General features: G+C 37.8%; 2 protein-coding genes across 2 annotated transcripts in view; one reads left to right on the top strand and one right to left on the bottom strand.

Annotated features, from left to right (window-relative positions):
* LOC136853961 (titin-like) overlaps positions 1–23,068 on the bottom strand; it is a 243,065-nt gene that overhangs the window by 186,488 nt on the left and 33,509 nt on the right. The gene's annotated exons all lie outside the window — the stretch shown is intronic.
* The window catches only part of LOC136853960 (ctenidin-1-like), an 18,385-nt gene continuing 593 nt past the window's right edge, over positions 5,277–23,068 (top strand). Inside the window, exons 1-2 of the mRNA XM_067129857.1 lie at positions 5,277–5,374; positions 21,034–21,134. Coding sequence (XP_066985958.1) covers positions 5,277–5,374; positions 21,034–21,134 — 199 coding nt within the window. The remainder of the gene's footprint in view (positions 5,375–21,033; positions 21,135–23,068) is intronic.

Genomic DNA, 23,068 nt, shown 5'->3' with positions numbered 1-23,068 from the left:
GACCCTGAGCTGATTAACAGCTCTCCTAGGGCTGGCCCGAAGGATCAGGTTTATTTTACGTGGCTAAGAACCAATTGGTTACCTAGCAACGGGAACTAGAGCTTATTGTGAAATCCGAACCACATTATACCGAGAAATGAATTTCTGTCACCAGGAATAAATTCCTCTAATTCTTCATTGGCCGGTAGGAGAATCGAACTCGGGCCCAGCAGAGTGCTAGCTGAGAACGGTACCCACCCGACCAAACTTCTCATAGAAAACTTGGCGTCTAGGATATCATCTGACATAACACTAAACCTATCAATAAATCAATAAATCGCAGCATGGTTAACAAGCCAGAAAATAAAAAGAGGCACATTCAGATATTAGCCTTGGCAACAGTATTTCTAAATGAATCTTCTGTTGCAATGATATTTCTAAATAATAGAAACTCTGCCGATCCAGTTGTCACGCTGCAATCAGTGTTGCAAAACGTACCTGCGTCTTCCTCCAGTCGTCTGATCACGCCTTCAACAGTGTCTAAGGAGCCACTTATAGCTTACCTGCAAACAAAGAAAATAATATATAATAATCATCACACAAAGAGCTATTTTTGAAAGTTATTCTTGGTTTCACACTTAATTTCAATTCTGACAGAAATTTTCTTTAACACAAAAGGCATTTGCTTCAATGTACAGAAATACAAATATTACTCTTTGCTCATCGTACTACGATTAGAGTCCAGAGGTCTATACCAGGACTCTCATTGCTTTTAACCAACCAGTCACTTTGAAAAATATTTCACAAATCGAAAAAGCCCGTCTGATGAAACAATGACAGCAGAAACACTGACATGCTCAAGAGTACTTTACAGAAAACAGTAATTTACTTCGCATTAACAACAATACCACAATGACTATTGGTTCCCATCCATTCATCGACCCCATAAAAGGAAGAAGCTATGATTTAGCACATGAGAATGGTTGGGGGAGAGAATTCCCCCTCCCCAATAACACCCCACCCCTCTGACCACCTCTCCAGAACCACTTCGGCTCGGCCCATTCCACTCCCACTGTTTTGTGAATTAAGGCCATTTCCAAAAAAGGAGGCCTAAGTGATGGCAACGTTAACGAAGAGAAATATGGAGGGATGGGGGTGGGGAAGGGTGGGGAAGGGTGGGGGGGGGGGAAATGAAGTGGGAATGAACGTGAGGTTGGCAGCAAGGAGTCTTCCAACAGGTAGAGAGAGACCGACAGACAGACTTTTTAATCCCTTGAGGTGACAGGATTTCAAGCATACTTGTCGAAGTGGAACCTTTATCAAGCTTAAGGGCAAAAGAACAACAACATCATCATAATAATAATAATAATAATACGTTACATGTTTGCATACAAGTGAGCCCTTTATAAAGTTTAAGGGCAAGGAAACACAGGAGAAAGGATCGCTCAATAATAATAATAATAATAATAATAATAATAATAATGCGTTACGTGTTTGTAAAAAAGTGAGCCCTTTATAGAGTTTAAGAGCAAGGAAAACTGGAAACGGACCACCAAATAATAATAATAATAATAATAATAATAATAATAATAATAATAATAATAATGCGACTTCTTTGTAAAACAAGTAAAGTCAAACACCCGAACCACAAGGCGAAAGTGAAAGCGAAGACGCTGGGCACGATTGAAATGATTAATTAGCAAGAACCTTCTAATTAATTAGTAAATACAGACCAAAGAGGGGCCCCCAGTAATAGACAATTACCACCGACAATTCTCATTCCTGAACGCCTGTCGAGAGTTTAAACATCGCGACGAAAAGCAAATAAGCCAGCGAATACGTGCCGAGCCGCGGAGCACAAGACGGTCCCAACGCACCACTACAACAGAAATACTACAGGGGCGGCCTCCATTCATTTCTCATTTCGTTCATCCCAAATGCAAATCGGCACGACAGCTGGTGCGTCGCTCATTGACATGCACTCGGCGTCGCGGCGGTTACACCAAGAACTTACGAGCCTGCATCATGATTCTCAGGTAAAAGTCGCCATTCTCTCTCTCTCTCTCTCTCTCTCTCTCTCTCAGGAGAACGCGATCTCATTAGAGGGCATGGCCTGGATACAAAAGTCAACAACAGGAGTTTTATCTCGGCTGCAACTGAAGTGTGGAATAGTCTGCCTGGCGCAGTCGTGGAATCCTCTGATCTACAGATATTCAAGAGAGGAACAAATTCATTCCTATACGTTCTGCTGACGTCTCCTGAATTTCACGCGTATCGGGTTTATTTTCTAATCTATCTTATTTATTTACTTATTTATTTATCAACTTTTCCCATAATCGTCTCTCTGGCCCCTCCGATTTGCCGACTGTTGACTTGGTCCATAAGGGTTTTCACTGAAGAATTGAAAAAGAAAGGAAACCTCACTCAATTCACTTATTACCAGTAGTTCCGAACTGGTTGTTGCTCCGGCTTTCAAACGACACAGTTCACGAATGAGCAGCTAGCTAACTCCCGATGCACTCCGCAAACATCACCGTCTGCAAGAGCAAGACCAACCTGGAAACCAGGAGCTGTTGTCGAGGTCGCTCTGTTATTGCTAACATTAGCGGACTGCCTACTTCTCCAGACACGAGCGAGAGACAGGCACAGCCCACGACGAATAAAAAAAAATAGATAAATAAGAGGAGAAAAAAATCAAGGCGGCGACTTTCATATGCTACCATTAGCGGCGATGGTCTTGACCATATTTCCTGCTGGTGTGGTTCTCCGTTCGAAGTTCTTGCGATTCATTGCAAAAACAGAGAAACAAAAATTATATATATTTTTTGGTCTCGTGCGAAAATAAGTTAGGATATGCACACGAAGAATACCGCTGAAGTAACAGAAATCAATAGAAATCTATTAATATTTATTTTGTTAGTTTATTACTTTAATGCATACATATTTCATTTGTATATTTATTACCTTAATACATAAATATTTAATTTGTGAATTTATTACCTCAATACATATCTCATCACGTTAACCTCATCTTTCAATAAAACTAGAAACCATTAGATAAACAAGGTTTTATAAATCAGAAATTCTGCCCTTCATACAACCTCAATAACTTTCCGTCAGCACCGATTTCCGCAACGAGTACAAAACACGAAAACACCACATACGTAATGAGAGAGAGAGAGAGAGGGAGAAAAAAATGCATAAATAACATGCTAAAAAAAATTGCTGTGCCATTAGATCTACCCTTGCCCACCCACTGCCCTTAAAAGTAAATCATCCGTTGTATTTTTAAGTAGGCCAGGAGAGCCGTGTTTGGTTCTCAATTAGCCCACCGAACTTGAGGTTCCGCCAAATGAACTGAAGAAAACGACGGGATGGGACACCCCCCCCACAACCTTGTTGTGGTAATGGTGGTGATCGAAGAAGGAAGGGGAGGGGGGACAGCAAGACTTGGGGGGAGGGGAGAGGTCTTGTGATAAGAAGGGGATAGGAAGGAGATTAAGCAAATATGATACTAATAAGGCATTTTTTCTGTGAATTTCCTTTCCCTTATCTGTTATGTTTTGGAATTCTCTAACGTCTATTCTTCTTCCTTTTTTCCATCAGGCTTAGGTCAAAGAAAGGCATTAGGATTCTGTCTCATTATTCTTTGAATTATTAAAAAATATGAATGTTTCGGGTAATGAGAGGCGATAAATAACTTATTCACAAGAAGTTGATTGTTTTAGTTAAGCACTATATGAAGACAGAAGACTTGTTAAATATTATTTATATATAGTATCTATCTAATATATATATATATATATATATATATATATATATATATATATGTATATATATATATATATATATATATAAATATATATATATATATATATATATATATATATATATATATATATATATTTATTTATATACATATATACATATAAATATATACATATATATATTTATATATATATATATATATATATATATATATATATATATATATATATATTTATATATACAGTATATATATATATTTATATATACAGTATATATATATATATACATACATACATACAGTATATATATATATATATATATATATATATATATATATATATATATATATATATATATATATATATATATATACACAGTATATGAAGCAATCATAAAATCAACCTAAGATTCAGTACTTAATTAACAGATAATGAAAACAGTGAAAAAAAAAGCTCAGGATTAAACGAACAGCACAAGTACAGATCATTACAGCAAGACAGCTTGATCACTGATAAACATCTCTTTGCGGCACAATCTTTTTGTTGACACCTAATGCACGAGAGAGAGAGAGAGAGAGAGAGAGAGAGAGAGAGAGAGAGAGAGAGAGAGAGAGAGAGAGAGAGAAAATCCATTCTCGCTTTTCATCGCTCGGTTTGCAACAGAACGTTAAGTTCGTAAGCTGCATTGCTAGCAAATGACCCGCAACTGAATCGTTACACAAAGCACTTCATTTGTTGTGGTTAATCGTTGTCTTACACTCGCTTCCCCACTTGGCCTCTTCCTCCACAAACAAACACAGCAATAAATCGACTTGTAAGCTGAGGCTAAAGTCAGTTAGGAGCGGGAAATATCGCTAACAAAACAGTAAAATCCAAAACATTACGTCATTCGTCCATTTATGTAACCTAGGTCTCAAACTTCACTTGCAGAAGTCGTCGCGTTTTGCACTCCCGTCCCCACCAGAAGGAAACGAAAGTAAGGCAACGTCTATAAAGTCACTCTTTGGGCAGGTCGATTGATTGACTGATTGATCATGGCTACTAAAACTGGCGTCACAACATCTAGGATCTTTGGGCAGAACAACCGTGACTGCATGTGGTCATCGTTAAAAGTCAAGCTTCTGACGAAAGGGGATTTTTATCCGTACTGTGAGGGGAGAGGGGAGAGGGGAGAGGGGAGAGGGGAGGGGGGGAGGGGGGAGGGGAGGAAGAAGGGGGACTGCCGACAATTTCCAGACTGGTTCCAGAGCCTGATTGGCATACAGAAGAGTCAGCCTTGGTCTGGTGAATTCGGGGTGTTGCTTAACAGAGGAGAAGGGGAAGGGGGGTGGGGAGTTCCTTAAGACCCACACTCCTTCTCCTTCACCCCCTTCTCTCCTACAACCCCTCTCTTTACTCTTATTCAATGTTGAGTATCGCCAGAGAGAGAAGAGAGAGAGAGAGAGAGAGGAGACCATATTGCCAATCTGTGATTATGTTAATCAACTCAGCGCGAAACTGGCGTCTCCTGACAATACAATGTTACTGATCATGAGGAGTGGGGGAGTGAGAGGAGGAGGAGGAGGAGGAGGAGGAGGAGGAGGAGGAGGAGGAGGAGGAGGAGGAGAGGGACAGGGACGGGGAGAGAGGTATGAAAGGACGAGTGTGTGGGAAGTCAAGGCTTAATCATCTACCGTCAATTCTCCTTTCTTGAAACATTTGCAATCAATCTCTTTAAGATGAAATAAGTGCCGAGACAACATATCGAGATGAGAATTAAATAAAATAACCCTAGATGCACAATTCTCTCTCTCTCTCTCTCTCTCTCTCTCTCTCTCTCTCTCTCTCTCTCTCTCTCTCTCTCTCGGCACCAACATTTCCTTATGTCTAGCTGATCACCTGTTACGAAGGGCCACAGAGGAATTCACGAAAGGAGAACTCCTCCTCCTCCTCCTCGCCCTCTCACTCCAAACATACACACATCAGCGCAGTGCGGTGGTCTCGCTGGCTTTGAGAGTGGGAGTCCCACTGGTGCGCCTCAACTTTCTTCATTGCCTTACATGTTACTACTCCTCCAAAGAGGCTGATTAGTCCTTACCCTAACCCCCAACCCCGGGGGGCCTTCCACTTCCCAACAACATCGCCCAAACATCTCGATTTCTTATTCACTAACATCAGTGCAGGTCCTTTGCAGGCCACGCCCTACAGGCTTGCTGATGCTGCAATATACCCACTGTAGGGGTGGAAGGGGAGGGGGCGACTGCACCATACCCATGGTGGGATATTAAGGGGAGGGGAGGGAGGTGAATTAGACTGGACAACAGAGACTAATTGGACTTGATGTCCAGAAGGGCGAAAGAAATAAATTAAATTAAAGAGCTCAATTGCTTTTGTTATGGATGCTACTTTCTTTTTTTAAAAAATTAACGTATTTTTACATTTCTAACAAATATTTATTTTTCAGCTTTAGCAAAACGATTTGCCTTAATTAATTATTTACAAAATATCTAAGGAAGGTTATTTTCATCACGTTTCCTACACTAGATGAGATCATTCTACTCTATAAAAAATATCTTGCTCCTATTAACATTTATAGACGTCATTGCGCTATATTCTTTCTGTTTTTCCTATTACCTTCTGTTATTTCCTTCAAATGAACACCATACTCTTTGGAAGTTTGAATTTAGAGTCAATGCCCCCCCCACTGTAAGCTTGTTCCATATGTATGTGGTTCATCTCCTGAATAATAATAATAATAATAATAATAATAATAATAATCAGTAATATAATAATAATAATAATATTATAATAATAATAACAACATCCACCTATCTGTTTCTAGCAAGCAATAACTTGACGACAACACCAATCATCATATATATATATAAAAAAAAAGCACCATTCATCAACAAGTCACATCTGCATCCGAACCCTGCACGGCAACCAGGTCGAGCTCAACTTTGACCTCGTTCGAAAGGACCTCGCTTCAGGAGACGACACTCAATAAAGGACTCTCTGTCACTGTCACGAGGGGAAAGTTATCTGAAAGGGCATCTGATGGATGATCGGGGGATGACAAACACGTTCTGGGGACACAGAAGGGGATGGAGAGATGGCATCTACAAAAGAGGACTCTGTCTCCTATATATAAATATATAATATATATATATATTAAATATATACAAATATACATACATTCATATATATATATATATTATATATATATGTATATATATGAGAGAGATATAAACATATCATTTAATCAAAATATATCCCTTATAAAAGAGAGAGAGAAAGAGAGAGAGAGAGAAACGCACCTTATTTCTTCAATATATATCCCTTATGTATACAAACATACAAAGATATACACACATATATTATATATATACAGTAGTGAGAGAGAGAGAGAGAGAGAGAGAGAGAGAGAGAGAGAGAGAGAGAGAGAGAGAAACTCACCTCATTTCTTCAATATATATACACACATACAAACATATACACACATATATTATATATATATATATAATTATACAGAGAGAGAGAGAGAGAGAGAGAGAGAGAGAGAGAGAGAGAGAGAGAGAGAGAATTCCCCTCATATCTTCGCTAACAAGCTTGTTCCCAACAAGCCACATCCAAGTCCCTTCGTACAAGGCGACAAGACAGGCGCTTATCGCGTTGATTTCCTTATCCGGGGCAAAGAAAAAGCAATCAGCGGAGAGGCGTTGCCTCAACGATAGGATTCTTTTAAGGCCAAAAGCAGATTCGAACGAGACAATGTGACTTTCACCTTAAAAAAAAAAAAAATAGGATGCATGGATGCAAACATCCAAAACACTTTTAAGGATGAACGTGGGTGAAAGACTGACTGCGGAAAGCAAAACAAAATCGACTTAATATTTAATGGGTGCTGATGTTTGTGCGTTTGTTCGTGTGTACGTGCGTGGGCGTTTGGGGCAGGTAAAGATGGTGGTGATGGGGGGTGGGGGTAGATGATGGTGGGTGGCCTGTAGGTGCGAATTGGGTCAAAAGCAATAAATTCAGGAAATGCATACGTGGGAGGAGCAGTTTTGTTTGCCTCGTTGTTAAGGTTGGATGGATTCTCAAACAGTCCGCCCACAGGCGATAAGTCAAATGATTTCGGATTTTCTCTGGCCTGAACGATCTGTGATCCACCCTCCTTCTTCTTCTTCAACAACAACAACAACAACAAGATATTATAGTCGCTTGTCCTTTATTTCGGAAATGAGCAAAGTTTGTGGCCGGTCGACATTGCCATAAGATCTAAATTCTTCATTTCGCTTAATTGATTATTGTTTTTGCTTTCATCAATTTAGAAGTCTCTTGAAAAATTCTCATTACACTGTCAATTCTCTTGAAAGATTCTATTTACCTTGCCAATTCTCTTGAAAAATTCTCTTTACCTTGTCAATTCTCTTGAAAAAATCTCTTTACCGTGTCAATTCTCTTGAAAAATTCTCTTTGCCTTGTCAATTCTCTTGAAAAATTCTCTTTGCCTTGTCAATTCTCTTGATAAATTCTCTTTACCTTGTCAATTCTCTTGAAAAAATCTCTTTACCGTGTCAATTCTCTTGAAAAATTCTCTTTGCCTTGTCAATTCTCTTGAAAAATTCTCTTTACCTTGTCAATTCTCTAGAAAAATTCTCTTTACCTTGTCAATTCTCTTGAAAAATTTCTTTGCCATTTATAAAAAAAATTCTGAATGAAATTCAGGAGAAAGAGACATCAAACAAAGAATTATACTGTATATATTAAAATATATGACTCGTTTACTTAATCATTCATATAATTTCAGTTTGTCCAATTCTGCATTAACTTTTCATAATATTTGCGGTACCTTATGAAACAAACACACGTATGTATATATATATATATATATATATATATATATATATATATATATATATATATATATATATATATATTATATACATGTGTCTAAATATATATATGTAAATATATATTATATATATATATATATATATATATATATATATATATACAATATATATATATATATATATATATATATATATATGACTGATGAGAGAGAGAGAGAGAGAGAGAGAGAGAGAGAGAGAGAGAGAGAGAGAGAGATAATCCAATTAAAATATTTAGACCTAAACGCAAATGCATTAACACATAAGCATGTATGTATTATACAATTGGCCTGGAAAAATTCTTGAATCATTACCATTTTCAGTGGCAATTAAAGAATGGCTAAAATGCCCCCCCACACACACACACACACAAAAGAACTCAATACCTCGTAATTAAAACCTTTTAATGCTATGCTGCTTTGATCTAAGCGTAAATATATGCATTAAAAAAAAAAAAACCTTCTGGTACCAGGCACCTGTCTTCAAGCTGTCCAGACCCGTCGGCCATTTCGCTGACCACAACACTTGCAGTACATTAGAAGAGTCACCACAGGGGAGGGGGAGGGGATGGGGGGAAGGGAAGGAGGGGGGGAGAGCAAGGGTTGTTTAACAAAACAAGGCCAGGTATAATTTACATTCATGATGCATACCACAGGTTTGATTTGCTGTTGTTGATATCGTTAACAGATTTGGAGTTTTCTTACATCATCATCAATCATTAGTATCATTAATATCATCATCAATCGTTAGTATCATTAATATTATTATATATCATTAGTATCATTAATATTATCATCAATCGTTAGTATCATTATCATCATCATCAATCGTTAGTATCATTATCATCATCAATAGTTAGTATCATTAACATCATCAATCATCAGTATCATCAATCATTAGTATCATTAATCTCATCATCAATCATTAGTATCATTAATATCATCATCAATCATTAGTATCATTAATATCATCATCAATCATTAGTATCATCATCAATCAGTTAGTATCATTATCATCAATCATCAGATGGCTCATCGTCATCATTACTATCATCAATATCATCAATCATCATTGATATCACTCAATCATTAGTATTATCAATCACCAATGTTGGGGATGATTCATCAATATCATCATTCATTATTTATCAATCGTTGGGGATGTCTTGACGATCATTCGCTATCGGTGATGATTCTTTTGCATCGCGGATATCGTTACCATTATCATTACCAACACTAACGCTAACGGCCCGAATGATTGACATCACTCTTGTCATCACTGTCCGCTAAAGGATCTATGACTGATTTACATATGTATATATATATATATATATATATATATATATATATATATATATATATATATATATATATATATATATAATTATATATATACAGTTAGATACACACACACACAAATGCAAAACACACACACACACACACACACATATATACATATATATATATACATATATATATATATATATATATATATATATATATATATATATATATATATATAATTATATATATATATATATATATATATATATATATATATATATATATATATATATATATATATATGAAAGCACAAGACCTTTCTCTCTGTTTCTTAATAAATCTACCTCGTCAGTCCCAGCAGAGAAACAATTTATAATCTGGTTTTAATTCCCTTTATAACTTTTAAATGTCACATATTTTAGTAGAGATCTTTCTAAGAATAAACAATCTCTCTCTCTCTCTCTCTCTCTCTCTCTCTCTCTCTCTCTCTCTCTCTCTCTCTCTCTCTGCACAGGTATTGGGCGTCGTTCGCGTAGCTGCAACATGCTTTCAGAATTGGGTAAAAAAAGCGTGCGGTCAGCCGCACCTCTACTATTCCAAGGGTTTAATTGGTAACCTGAATATATGAGAGAGAGAGAGAGAGAGAGAGAGAGAGAGAGAGAGAGAGAGAGAGATTACTATTCACAGATCATCCAGCAACTCGCTCGTTTGATTGCAAGGGCAAACCAACAAAAACAAAAAACGAATTCAGAAAAATTGTTTGGAGCGCAGTGCTTATGGCACTCCCTAAACAAGCAAAAAATTTAACGGAACATTAATTTAATTTAATTATAAGTCAGAAGCATTTGGCTAAATTTTCATGACACCATTAGGGCCTAATTTGCGATTAGCAGTATCGCTGTTGGTTTCACTTGAGGGGTTTTATGTCAGATCATCCGGTTTTTCCAACTTTCAAAACTCCATAGGAGACAACTAGATCACAAATACCCTTGGATTAAAAAAAAAAATTGCTTCTGGCTACCTCATGAACTTTGAACGTCTATAGATTATGGAATGAATGTCTAATCTTAACTGTATTGAATTAGAAAAAACTCAGGTTAAAAAAATTATACTAAAAAAAAATTACCCAAATCACTTAATGAGTTTAAATCGTCTCTGAATTATGGAATGAATGTCTGATCTTAACTGAACTACAAAAAAAAAAATAATTAAAGAAATAAAATACAGCACCCTTGGATTAAAAAAAATATTTAAAAAATTTCCCAAGCCAGCTAATGAACTTCAAACGTCTCCAGATTATGAGAAGTTTAATCTTAACCGAGTTTAGAAAAAAATTAAAGCTCCCGACAGAATTGAAAATTAGTTCATCACTTAAGCAACAACTGGGTCTTTGGAGGACACGTTGATATTCGCCGGCCGGGCAGACCATCACCGAACCAGTGACCCGTTTTTCATTATCTTCGGTTCTGCTCTAAATGGCAGTGCCATCAACTACGCCCTTATACCCATCATGCTTATTAAGTCAGAAAGAAAAAGTCACTTGATCTACGAGAGAATTTCTTGAAGATGCAGTCACCGACACCTTAATTCTGGGTCAGTTCTTTCGAGTCGACAGTGTCTTGCATAAAAAGTAAATGGTAGGCTTTGAATCTTTCCCCGATGATGAGTTTAGTTCTTAACTCAAAGTAAGCTGTTAAAAATCTTTGTATATGCTTTTTGATCTTCCTAATTCATCTATGTATCTGTTCTATATAAGATTTGCTCAGTAATCAGATAATATGCCAATGGTACTACGATTATCATTGTACGAAGTACTTCTCCACATCTACAGCCCTGCAAAGTTACTGCTAAAGAGAGGTAATTGAGTCTCTTCTCTCTCTCTCTCTCTCTCTCTCTCTCTCTCTCTCTCTCTCTCTCTCTCTGCAAGACTGAAGCCCTTCCTAGGACCAACGTGCATAAACAAACCATCACTCGCTCACTCGCCATCAGGATTTTCTGAGATCCGATATCTCGTTTAACCCCGAGCAAACACCCACCAACTTTTCACTGTTTATATTTACTGCAAACATGTTACAGGCCCTTTTTTCCTATTCCTTACAAACACGGGTGATAAATGAAGGGGTTCCTTCGTTGGACAATAATTTGAGGATAATGATAAAAGTGTTGAAACGGTTGGGAAATGATGCCTAGTTTATCGGCCGCTTCAGAGATGAAAAGTAAAAAATTATTATTATTATTATTATTATTATTATTATTATTATTATTATTATTATTAGTAGTAGTAGTAGTAGTAGTAGTAGTAGTAGTAGTAGTAGTAGTTGTTGTTGTTGTTGTTGTTGTTGTTGCTAATATGATTCACAATTTCGTGAAAAACAATCTGTGTAATAAAAATCCACAATTACATAGTAAATATATTACTACGTAAAATAAACCATTTTACATAGTAATATATTTACTATATAATTGTGGATTTTTATTACACATTATTATTATTATTATTATTATTATTATTATTATTATTATTATTATTATTATTATTATTAAACCCATTTTTCATGCTTTCCTTGAGGGTCCAAATTACCCAAGAATTCTTATAAAGTCTCCTGTAAGGACTTTCTCTTTTAAATGACGGTGTATTAAAATCAGACAGTTCTGAAGAGGTTTTACAAGACGGACCCCTAGTGCTCTCATCACAATTCTGCTGACCTACCTAGTGAATCTGTATGTGATAATTAGTCACGTGTGGTGGATGATCGCTGCTGGATATGAGAGAGAGAGAGAGAGAGAGAGAGAGAGAGAGAGAGAGAGAGAGAGAGAGAGAGAGAGAGAGAGGATACTCAGTCCGAGGAGAGCTCTACCTAGCTTGACCAGGCGACCATACTTCAGCGAGACGGAACCAATTCTACGCGTATAATCCATCCCATCTTTTTCCGTCTCTCGATCAAGCACTGTCCAGGAAAACACCTGGAGAGAGAGAGAGAGAGAGAGAGAGAGAGAGAGAGAGAGAGAGAGAGAGCATCATCCATTGGCGACCGCAGGCTCGGCTCTCTGGTTTCCAGGGTCGCCACATCTACAAGGGTTTTTTGTCGGCGTGCAGAAATCGTTGCGAGCCCCGAAGGCGGCAGATCGTAGCGGTCGCATTACGTGATATCCTCGTGGGGAATTGCATGACTGCAACCGCCTCCCCAAACCCCCCTCCCCCTCCCCTCTCTCTCTCTCTATACGTGTGCTTGCGACCTATTGCTGTCTACCTCTCTCCCGCTACTTCGACGTACCCGGGGCAAAATATTTGCCAGGAACTAAAAGGAATATTTAATTTCTCTCCCCCACAATCTTTTTCTGGTAAACAAAAATGCAAAGATAAATACGTGATAAATTTCATGGAAGTTCTACTACAGAGAGAGAGAGAGAGAGAGAGAGAGAGAGAGAGAGAGAGAGAGAGAGAGAGAGAGAGATGACTCACAACCGCCCACCATTCGGCGATAAGGCTTAACCTCCAGTCAAAAGATAAGATATGCAGGTGTATCCTACCTCTGGGTATGGCCACAAGGAAGAAGGGATTCCAAGTGGCCTCCAGGTCTTGAAGAAGACCTCCTCAGTGCCTCTGGCGGGGGATGGCGTCACATATTATTAAGTCAATTGTATTACAGTAAGTTTTCCGAGTGGATTTTACTACGCAGGCCGCGTCCAACTTAAACCTGCGTTTGTCCACGGGGGGTTGCGGTAGCTACTGAGTCGCTTTGTATATGTCTATTTTGATGTATTTTTGTTGGACCGTATCCAAGAGCTTGTAATTTGAATTGTATTATGTTGTGGTCAATAAACTTCTATCTATCTATCTATCTATCTATGTATGTATGTATCTATCTATCTATGTATCTATCTATCTGTCTATCTATCTATCTATCTATCTACGATTATTGGCTAGATTAATACAGAGTAGTATATTTGACTTTACTGTCCTTATATTTAGACTTGTCACCATGTTTGAATTTATAAACGCACACGCAATCATTACATTACATATATATATATATATATATATATATTATATATATATATATATATATATATATATATATATATATATATATATATATATATATATATATATATATATATATATATATATATATATATTATCGTGAACTGTTTGTCTCTGCAAGAGCTCCACTTAAAAGGCCCAGGTGATAACCATAAGCACTGACGATAAGAAAGAGCCATAAGGTTGGAATTTTATTTATATTAAATTCCCTCACATTCTCGATAAGAGTAACCAGGTACCTATTCTTACCCGTCGCTTCCTGCACTATTCCCTCTCCAACCCCTCGCCCCCGCCCCAACGCGGCCCCCGTATAACTTCACTCCCTGATATACCTATCCTGCTATCTGATACCATATGGCGGATGGTGACCATACTCCCATTGTTTCTAAACGCTGACCTTCGAGATTCTTGACTTTGATTACCAATGCTTAGTATGTTTTCTTTTTCCTCATTTTTCCTTAGTTTAGCATATTTTCTTCTCGTTTATTTTTTCTTAGTGCAACGGACCGGACTATAAAATTTGGGCCAAAGGCCAAGCGGTGGGACTTATGAGGTCATCCGGCTCTAAAAGGGAATTTGAGAGTGAAAAACAATTGCCAGGAGAGGTTGGAGAGTAAGATGGATGAAAGAAAACATGAACGGAGGTACAATAAATGGAATGAAAGAGGTTGCAGCTAGGGGCCGAAGGGACGCCGCAAAGAACCTCCAATGCCGGCAGTGCCCCACGGCGATATTTTCTTAGTAACCTTTCTCATCTAAGTGTGTTTTATTTTAGAGATGACGGTAAACATCCTTCGTCAATATCAACGAAACCAATCGGGCTTGGGCGCTGAAGCAGCTCGGCTCCCACCAATGGTCACAATTCAAATTTATCGACCAATCAGAAGGAAGACAGAATCTCCATCGTTTAACAACGGAAGTCTTCATTCTAATTTCAGTTTTCCCCTGGTCTTCCCCTTCTTCCATTTTCTCTCGTGTTCTATTCAGATGTATGTTAATGAGGGCTACTATTACTAGTACTACTACTAAAACTAGTAACACAACCACCACCCTCCATTTCAGGGGAGATAAGATTCCCTTCTGCTAACAAACAGAAACATAAAAGACAGAGATTAAAGGAAGAAGAAATCCCTCGACTGTTATCAGCACAAACAGGTGGAATAATACCTTATCTCACCGAGAAGAACCAAGAGGGGCATAAAAACAAATGGCCGGTCTAAGTGCTTCCAGATACGAGTCTCTCTCTCTCTCTCTCTCTCTCTCTCTCTCTCTCTCTCTCTCTCTCTCTCTCTCTCTCTCTCTCTCGTAGCCTCTGGGATCGTTTCCACAGTTTTAATTAATTTATTTTTTTTATTTCTTGGGGTATTTTATTGAATAATGGCGGTCTGAGGGTTCATCTTAGGGATGTTATATGCTAGTTTATAGTTTCGTAAACACCTTCCTAGGCATCTTTATATGTTTTGGGACATTTTCTGTAACAGTGATTACTTATAACCTAATAATAATAATAATAATAATAATAATAATAATAATAACAATAATAATAATAATAAAATATAATAATCACATACTTTATTCTTATTTACACAACATTGTGAATTAGAATAATAATAATAATAATTAATAATAATAATAATAATAATAATAATAATAATAATAAAAATAATAATAAAAATACAACCACAATTACATAAATAAGTTGTATTAATAAAAGATACAACTTATTTATATAATTTTGGATTTTTATTACACAACAGTTTTCATGACATTGTGAATTTTGTACCAATAATAATAATAATAATAATAATAATAATAATAATAATAATAATAATAATAATAATAAATTCAACTTTGAATACTGATGATGAAAAGAAATAAGCAAATTGAAAAACAATAAAAGAAAATAAAGTACTAATCTTCCCCCATGGGAAAGATAAAAATCTCAAAGCGGGACCATATTAAGATTGTTTATCAAACCTCAGGGGGAAATTTGACCCAGAGATCAAAAGTCCAGGGAAACATTCCCTCGAACTACACCGAAAAATATAGGTTTTGGTTAACTGATTATTCATTATAATGAATTACCAAGAACTTCGACATGTTGAAATATATTATAAAATCGTAGTAAAAACAAAATCATGACGATTTACTCTCCACACGCTTCCTCGAAAAATAAAATTGATGAAGGCAACAAAATCTTATAATTCTTAGGAGATGAAAAATCAGAATGAAAGATAACTTATACATTATGCATGTGCGAGAAGGCCTTAGGACTTCACACAAGAAGGACGACACAGATTGAAGGCCGATCGAAACAGTTAGCTTGGAAATAGACAACGCCAAAGATAACAGCATCAATTATTCATAACTTGTGAGAAGCCATTGTTTTGTCAGACTTCTCGCCACGAAATGCGCTCGCGGGCGCGTACTGACGCGGAATAAGGTGCCGCTCTGCATGCTGATAGATCTATGATATATTAATGAGGGGGCAAAGAAATGGAAATTATATACGTATATATATATTTATATATATAAATATATATATATATATATATATATATATATATATATATATATATATATATATATATATATATAGAGAGAGAGAGAGAGAGAGAGAGAGAGAGAGAGAGAGAGAGAATTTATTTAAGGAAGAACCATTATTTTCTATCTGCAAAAATAAAGTAATGAACGAGCTACAGTAATAAAACTGATGATACATAACCTTAGAGCATCAAATTGCTTCATCATCAACAACAACAACAACAACAATAATAATAATAATAATAATAATAATAATAATAATAATAATAATAAAATAATGACCAACCAATTAATAAGCGGAAATTTAAAACATGAATGACTAACCGTAAACCAGCATTTCGAGAAGGAAAATTTAAAACATCAATGACTAAATTGAAAGAAAGAAAACCAATATTTTCAAACAAAAGAAAAATGATTAAAGTATCTTTTCAAAGTAAATACTCGAGAAAGAAAGAAATGAACAAAAGATATCTGCAAACAAGTTTGTTTTGTTTGAACTGCATTAAATGAGAGAGAGAGAGAGAGAGAGAGAGAGAGAGAGAGAGAGAGAGAAAGAGAGAGAGAGAGAGAATAGCTATGATTTGTAATATAAGTACATCAGTATGTTTGTTTGAACTGCATTATCATGAGAGAGAGAGAGAGAGAGAGAGAGAGAGAGAGAGAGAGAGAGAGAGAGAGAGAGAGCTATGATTTATGATTTGTAATATAAGTACATCAGTATGTTTGTTTGAACTGCATTATCATGGGGAGAGAGAGAGAGAGAGAGAGAGAGAGAGAGAGAGAGAGAGAGAGAGAGAGAGAGAGAATGGTTATGATTTTCGATGCAAGTACATCAGTAAGTTTATTTGAACTGCACCCATATTGGTAACACCTACACGCTTCTGCATTTTCGGAGAGAGAGAGAGAGAGAGAGAGAGAGAGAGAGAGAGAGAGAGAGAGAGAGAGAGAGAGAGAGAGAGGGGCCGCCTTCTTGCAACACACGAACAGCAACAGCAGCACAGCAGAAGCGCTGCAGGAAATAAAACCTCCCAATATGGGCATGTGGCGTGATGGAAAAAAAAAAAAAGCATCCCTTTAAAACAATCATTCCCTCTGTGCACAGCTTCAGAAGCCCTCCGCTCAACCCAACCCCCACAAAAAAAAAGAATAAATAAACAATACGTAGTAAAAAAAAAAAAAAAAAAAAAAAAAAGCTGCGGCAATCACTCGAGAAAGAATTGGAAAAGGAAAAGTGAATTATGTCTTCTCACGCCTTTTGCGGGAAAGAGGAAGACGAAGCATATATAAGCGATTGACGTTCCTCTGTCAGGGCGTCTTTTGCCGGAATGACGTCAGACTGAAAGAAAACAAGTAAGAAATGCGCCGGAGTTTTTTCGGCGCATTCGAGTTTTCTGTACAGCCGCTACAGCGTATAATCAAGGCCGCCGAAAACAGATATATCTTTCGGTGATCTCGGTACACTGCTGTATGAGACGCGGCCCATGGAACTTTAACCATGCCCCGGTTGTGGTCTCGCCTATATCGTTGCCAGAAGCATGATTATGGCTAACTTTAACCTAAAATAAGATATAAACTACTGAGGCTAGAGGGCTGCAATTTGGTATGTTTGATGACTGGAGGGTGGAAGATCAACATACCAATTTGCAGCCCTCTAGCCTCTGTAATTTTTAAGATCTCAGGGCGGACAGAATAAAGTGCCAACAGAAAAAAGTGCGGACGGACAGACAAAGCCGGCACAATAGTTTTCTTTTACAGAAAACTAAAAAGTGTTAGAGAAAAGATAACCTATGTGATTTACGTCTCTTTGCCGGAAAGACGCCAGGAACGAAATAAACACGAAAAAAAGCACTAAAAAAAAGACTCACTAGAAAACGGAAAAATGAAAAAAGAAAACACTGTGCAAAAGGTTTCTTTGCCAGGGAAAAGTGTCAAGGAGTACAAGAAATGACGACGATTACTCTCGAGACTTTTACCCGATGACTTTCTCGACCTTGAAGGAAGAACAACCTCTCTCTCTCTCTCTCTCAACTGGTGCCGCTCCTCCTCCTCCTCCTCCTCCTCCTGCAGCGGCAGAAGCCGCCGATGGGCGTGAACTACCGAATCAGCAGGAGGTGCAATGAAGCCCAAACGAAAAAACAATGGCACCGGAAAGGATGTCCGTGACCTCTTCCCAATTCGACGGCCGCCCACAAGCCCGGCGAGGTTCTTCGTCATCTCTCCACGTCTCCTTCTCTATTCCAGGCTTAACCTTCCCAGCCGGCGCCGCCGAGCCTTTCCAGAGGACTTCCAGGAGGTCAGAGTGGAAGAGGGTCGGGGTAGGAGAGAGAGAGAGAGAGAGAGAGAGAGAGAGAGAGAGAGAGAGAGAGAGAGAGAGAGAGAGAGAGTCTACTGGAAGAGTCTGGTGGAGGTAAAAATGTACGACGAAACACCATAGTGATTGTCTGGAAAAAGTGTGTTCGACAGAAAATGAAACGTGTTTCATTTGATGAGGATGGAAAAAAGTGTCAGACTTTCTTGAGTTGGAGCTTCATTCAAGAGCAGTGCATAGGAAAACGCTTTCACCGGAAGTTATCACTCAACGGTCAATAAAACGAGAGGTTATCTGACAAGTCGTTAAATCGTGGTTGTTCACCATGAACTAATTCCAAGATGAACAAACAACAGCACAGTTTATCCCATTTCCTCCTCCAGAAATAGACGAGCCTAGAAAGTCTGAAGGTTTCTTTGTAATATAAAAATAACTAAAAACTTTAAAGTTTACGAAGATTTTCAGTGGCCCGAGGGAGTACGAGGGTCAACGAAAGTCGTGCTCAGACCCCACGTACAAAGGGGTATCGTGGAAAACATGACTGTCCGCTAATGGGAAAGTCACAATGAATAAGAAATGCGTATGAAAATGATAAATTAAAAAGAAATGCGTATGAAAATGATAAATTTAAAAAAAGGTAACTTAAACAAATATAACGTGACAAAGTGCCATGGTAAAGTAAATAGTTATAGACACCAACGTTTCTGCATGGAGATGACCTACATGGCAGTCTTCAGGAGCCAAAATATTCTCTCTCTCTCTCTCTCTCTCTCTCTCTCTCTCTCTCTCTCTCTCTCTCTCTCTCTCTCTCTCTCTCTCACCTTTAATGCCTTGCTACAACAGTATTTATATAAAAATACATCTTTTGCAGCACGAAAATTTTTCAGAGAAAGCAAAAATGAGAAAAGAAATTCAAACGACAAAATTCACCCATGAAAACTCCAATATACCAACAGCACCCACAACGCTCTCTACTACAGGAAATCCTTGACACAGAGCCCGTGGAAATCACAGTGAGAAACGTTAGCTTACTTCGTCACTTCAGTGTAGTGATGAAACGTTGTCAGGTGTCAACCCTGAGAGAGAGAGAGAGAGAGAGAGAGAGAGAGAGAGAGAGAGAGAGAGAGAGAGAGAGAGAGAGAAGTCAACTACTGAGGTGACAAACCAGTAGAAACGAGAGTTAACCTACAAGATTCAGTATATATCTACAAGGTTAGATATATATTTAAAATCTGATAGTCACTTTTCTTTGTCAGATACAAATGCAATTATAATGAACACACTGCCCTCTTGACTTTTTCTATTTCTTCACATTTTGGATACGCTTGTCACAACGACCCAGCACCACAGGACAAGAAAGTATCAAAGTGAATTTTCGTTTGTAGAATAACTATTTAAGTGTGCATTTTTACCCGACAAATGCAATCTGTTTTAAATACTTTTCACAAACTTCAATAATCTAAGACTCCCATACTTTCGTTTGACGAGTCAGGGAAATATATCATATAAATTCACGTCTTTAGAACTGCGGAACAAAATCAATATCGATATCGACGATTAAACAGGGAAATTCCCTGAGGCGTTCAATAACGCGAACGCGATCTTAACCGCCGGCACCAACGAGCACGTCAGGGTCAAAATCTACAAATGACAGGAGGCAAAGGTTGTTCATTCCAGTTATTAACTTGTTTAATGAGAGCACCGAGTTGTCTGTCGCGCTCATTAACATATCGCTTCCCCTCTTACGCTCTCACCTTCACAGACCTAAAAAGGAAATGCGCATTTCACTTTTACTTCGCACAACATCTCTTTCGAGATGAACGCGAAAACAATTCGAAGTGGGGGCCCCAGACCTTTCTCTCCGCTTCGAAGACGTAAAACCTTCGCAGGCCTTCAATAGAAACCTGACCTGAGCTCAGGAAAAGTTTCCCCTTTGAGATTTCCGAGATCTGCCGAAAGACACCTGACCGGAGGGAAGGATTTTTCCATTGACCGAGTCTCGCCGTCGATGCTCGAAAAGTCGTGACGGGCCATTTAGGGGGAAGAGACGTCATAGAGCATGTCGAGAGCGCTCAATAACATCGTCGTATCCACGAACGAGGTCATGGAGAGGTCAGGGGTCACAGGTGACGAAGGTGGTGTGGGGAGGGTGGTAAGGGGGAGGAGGCAGCGCACCTAAGACGATAAATTTATACAGCATTTCTCTTTCCTTAAAACTTGTGATTCCTGGTAGGGTTAGCGCTCCGGTTTCAGCATGCCTTTACGGAATGCGGTTGCAAGCCCCATGGGTTTCACTAACGCAGCTACGACACATAACAGTCGACCATCTACCAGGTACTACTTGGGTCAACTGGTGCACAATATACTTCTCTTCATAACGTATTTCATTCTACACCTTTTAAATTTTGTACTAACTTATTTACACTATGACCTTTCTGCTAAAGAAACATCAATTCATTTGAAATAGTTCAACAAGAATAAACAGAAAAACAAAGATATCTACATGGGCACTAAGCCGAGGGCATACCTCCGCCATAACAACCATATTATAAATATTAACGAGATGGTTTCCTCAGCAGCAAATCTAGCCCTAGCAAAATCCGCTGATCTATTCTAAGGATATTTCAATATTATTATTATTATTATTATTATTATTATTATTATTATTATTATTATTATTATTATTATCCAGAACACGAACTCTGTTCAAATGGAACAAGCCCACACGGACCACTGACTTAAAATTCGAGGTTCCAAAGAATATGGTGTTCTTTTAAAAGAAGTAAGTGGTCTGGTTAAACTATTTTAATAATAATCATAATAATTTAAAAGAAGTAACAGAAGGTAATAGGAAAGATAGAAAGAGAAGATCAGTTATAAGAAAAGAAAAATAAACTGACAAATTAATAAACAGGTAAAAATGTAAGTAAACTATAAAATACAAGGAGAACTGCTTTAGGGTAGCGATGCATTGCATCTTTGCTTGAACTTTTGAGGTTCCAATTGCACAAATCATCAGGGAGACTGTTCCACAGTCCAACGGTGTGAGGAATAAAAGGACCGCTGGAACCGAGAAGTTGGACAGCGAAGCTAAACATTTACTGCATACTGGTGCTGCTGTTCAGCAAATCTGGTCGGTCTCGGCAGGAAAAAGGAATCACGGATCAATTGTCAATGTGGCAGATCTTTGTTACTCAAGACGAGGAAACCAATAAAGTTAGTTTATTGCTCTAACAGCAGACTTCGGAAGCCAAAGGGATCTTCGGAGATTAGTAGCTTAATTTACGATAAAGCCTCCGAGTATTTGGTGATGTGAGGCTGTGTGTGTGTTTGTTTGTTTGTTTGTTCATATATGCGCAAGAGATGTGCTTTTGCACTGTACATTGTATTAGAGTAGAGAATAATAGGATTCTTTATTCAAGCAACATAGAATATTTTGGTTCATTTAGATATTATTCGAATGGGAATGCAACCTTTTATACAGAGAAGCTGTTTGCTTTCTGTTATATAATTTTATATATAAATTACAAATACCTAACCTATGCCTCTTCTTCAAACACTGATGGCGGAGAGAAAAAAAAAAATCTCCTCGATCCTGGTACAACAGCTCAGATGTACAAGAGGCGTGGGAGTTCCCTCAATTTTAAATATTACCAATGCCAAATGAGGCTCTCCTTCAGTGCGACCCCGGGCTCTATGATATCATCAATGCTGAATGAATTCGTTAGGACCATCTGCTGCAAAGGGCGCTCACGATATTAAAACTAATTAAAGTTTAATTGTTAATTGCGCCGAGTGCTCGCTCTCGTTTTAATTGCAAGTCATTCTCTGATGCCAACTTACCCACTGCAAATGTCTACTTGGGCGTCTTATGGGTTAGATCCGCTTTTGCCCACGATTAGAAATGAGTGGATATTGGAGTTTTTCTCGTTCTTTCTTTCCCTATTTTTCTTTCTCCTTTATTTCATTCTTTTTTCTTTCGTTCTTTTTTTCTCTTTCTTTCCCTTCCGCCAACCTTCTGTCGAGAGCTTAAATAGCTCATTATCAGTGATTCATTTTAAGATTATAGGTTTCTAAGGGAATGAGAGAATTCCCCTCTTCTCTCTCTCTCTTCTCTCTCTCTCTCTCTCTCTCTCTCTCTCTCTCTCCTAAAAATACTTCACAGAAGCTAAAGGATTTCTCGCTATCGCTTCCATCTAGGGACCCAAATAGCAAAGGAATGTTTTTCCTTGGAGGCAAAGGAGAAAATATTTGTACGTGACGAATGT

The sequence above is a fragment of the Macrobrachium rosenbergii genome, chromosome 28 (genome assembly GCF_040412425.1).
Source record: "Macrobrachium rosenbergii isolate ZJJX-2024 chromosome 28, ASM4041242v1, whole genome shotgun sequence".
Taxonomy (NCBI): Eukaryota; Metazoa; Arthropoda; class Malacostraca; order Decapoda; family Palaemonidae; genus Macrobrachium; species Macrobrachium rosenbergii.
This window is presented reverse-complemented; position numbering and strand designations above follow the sequence as displayed.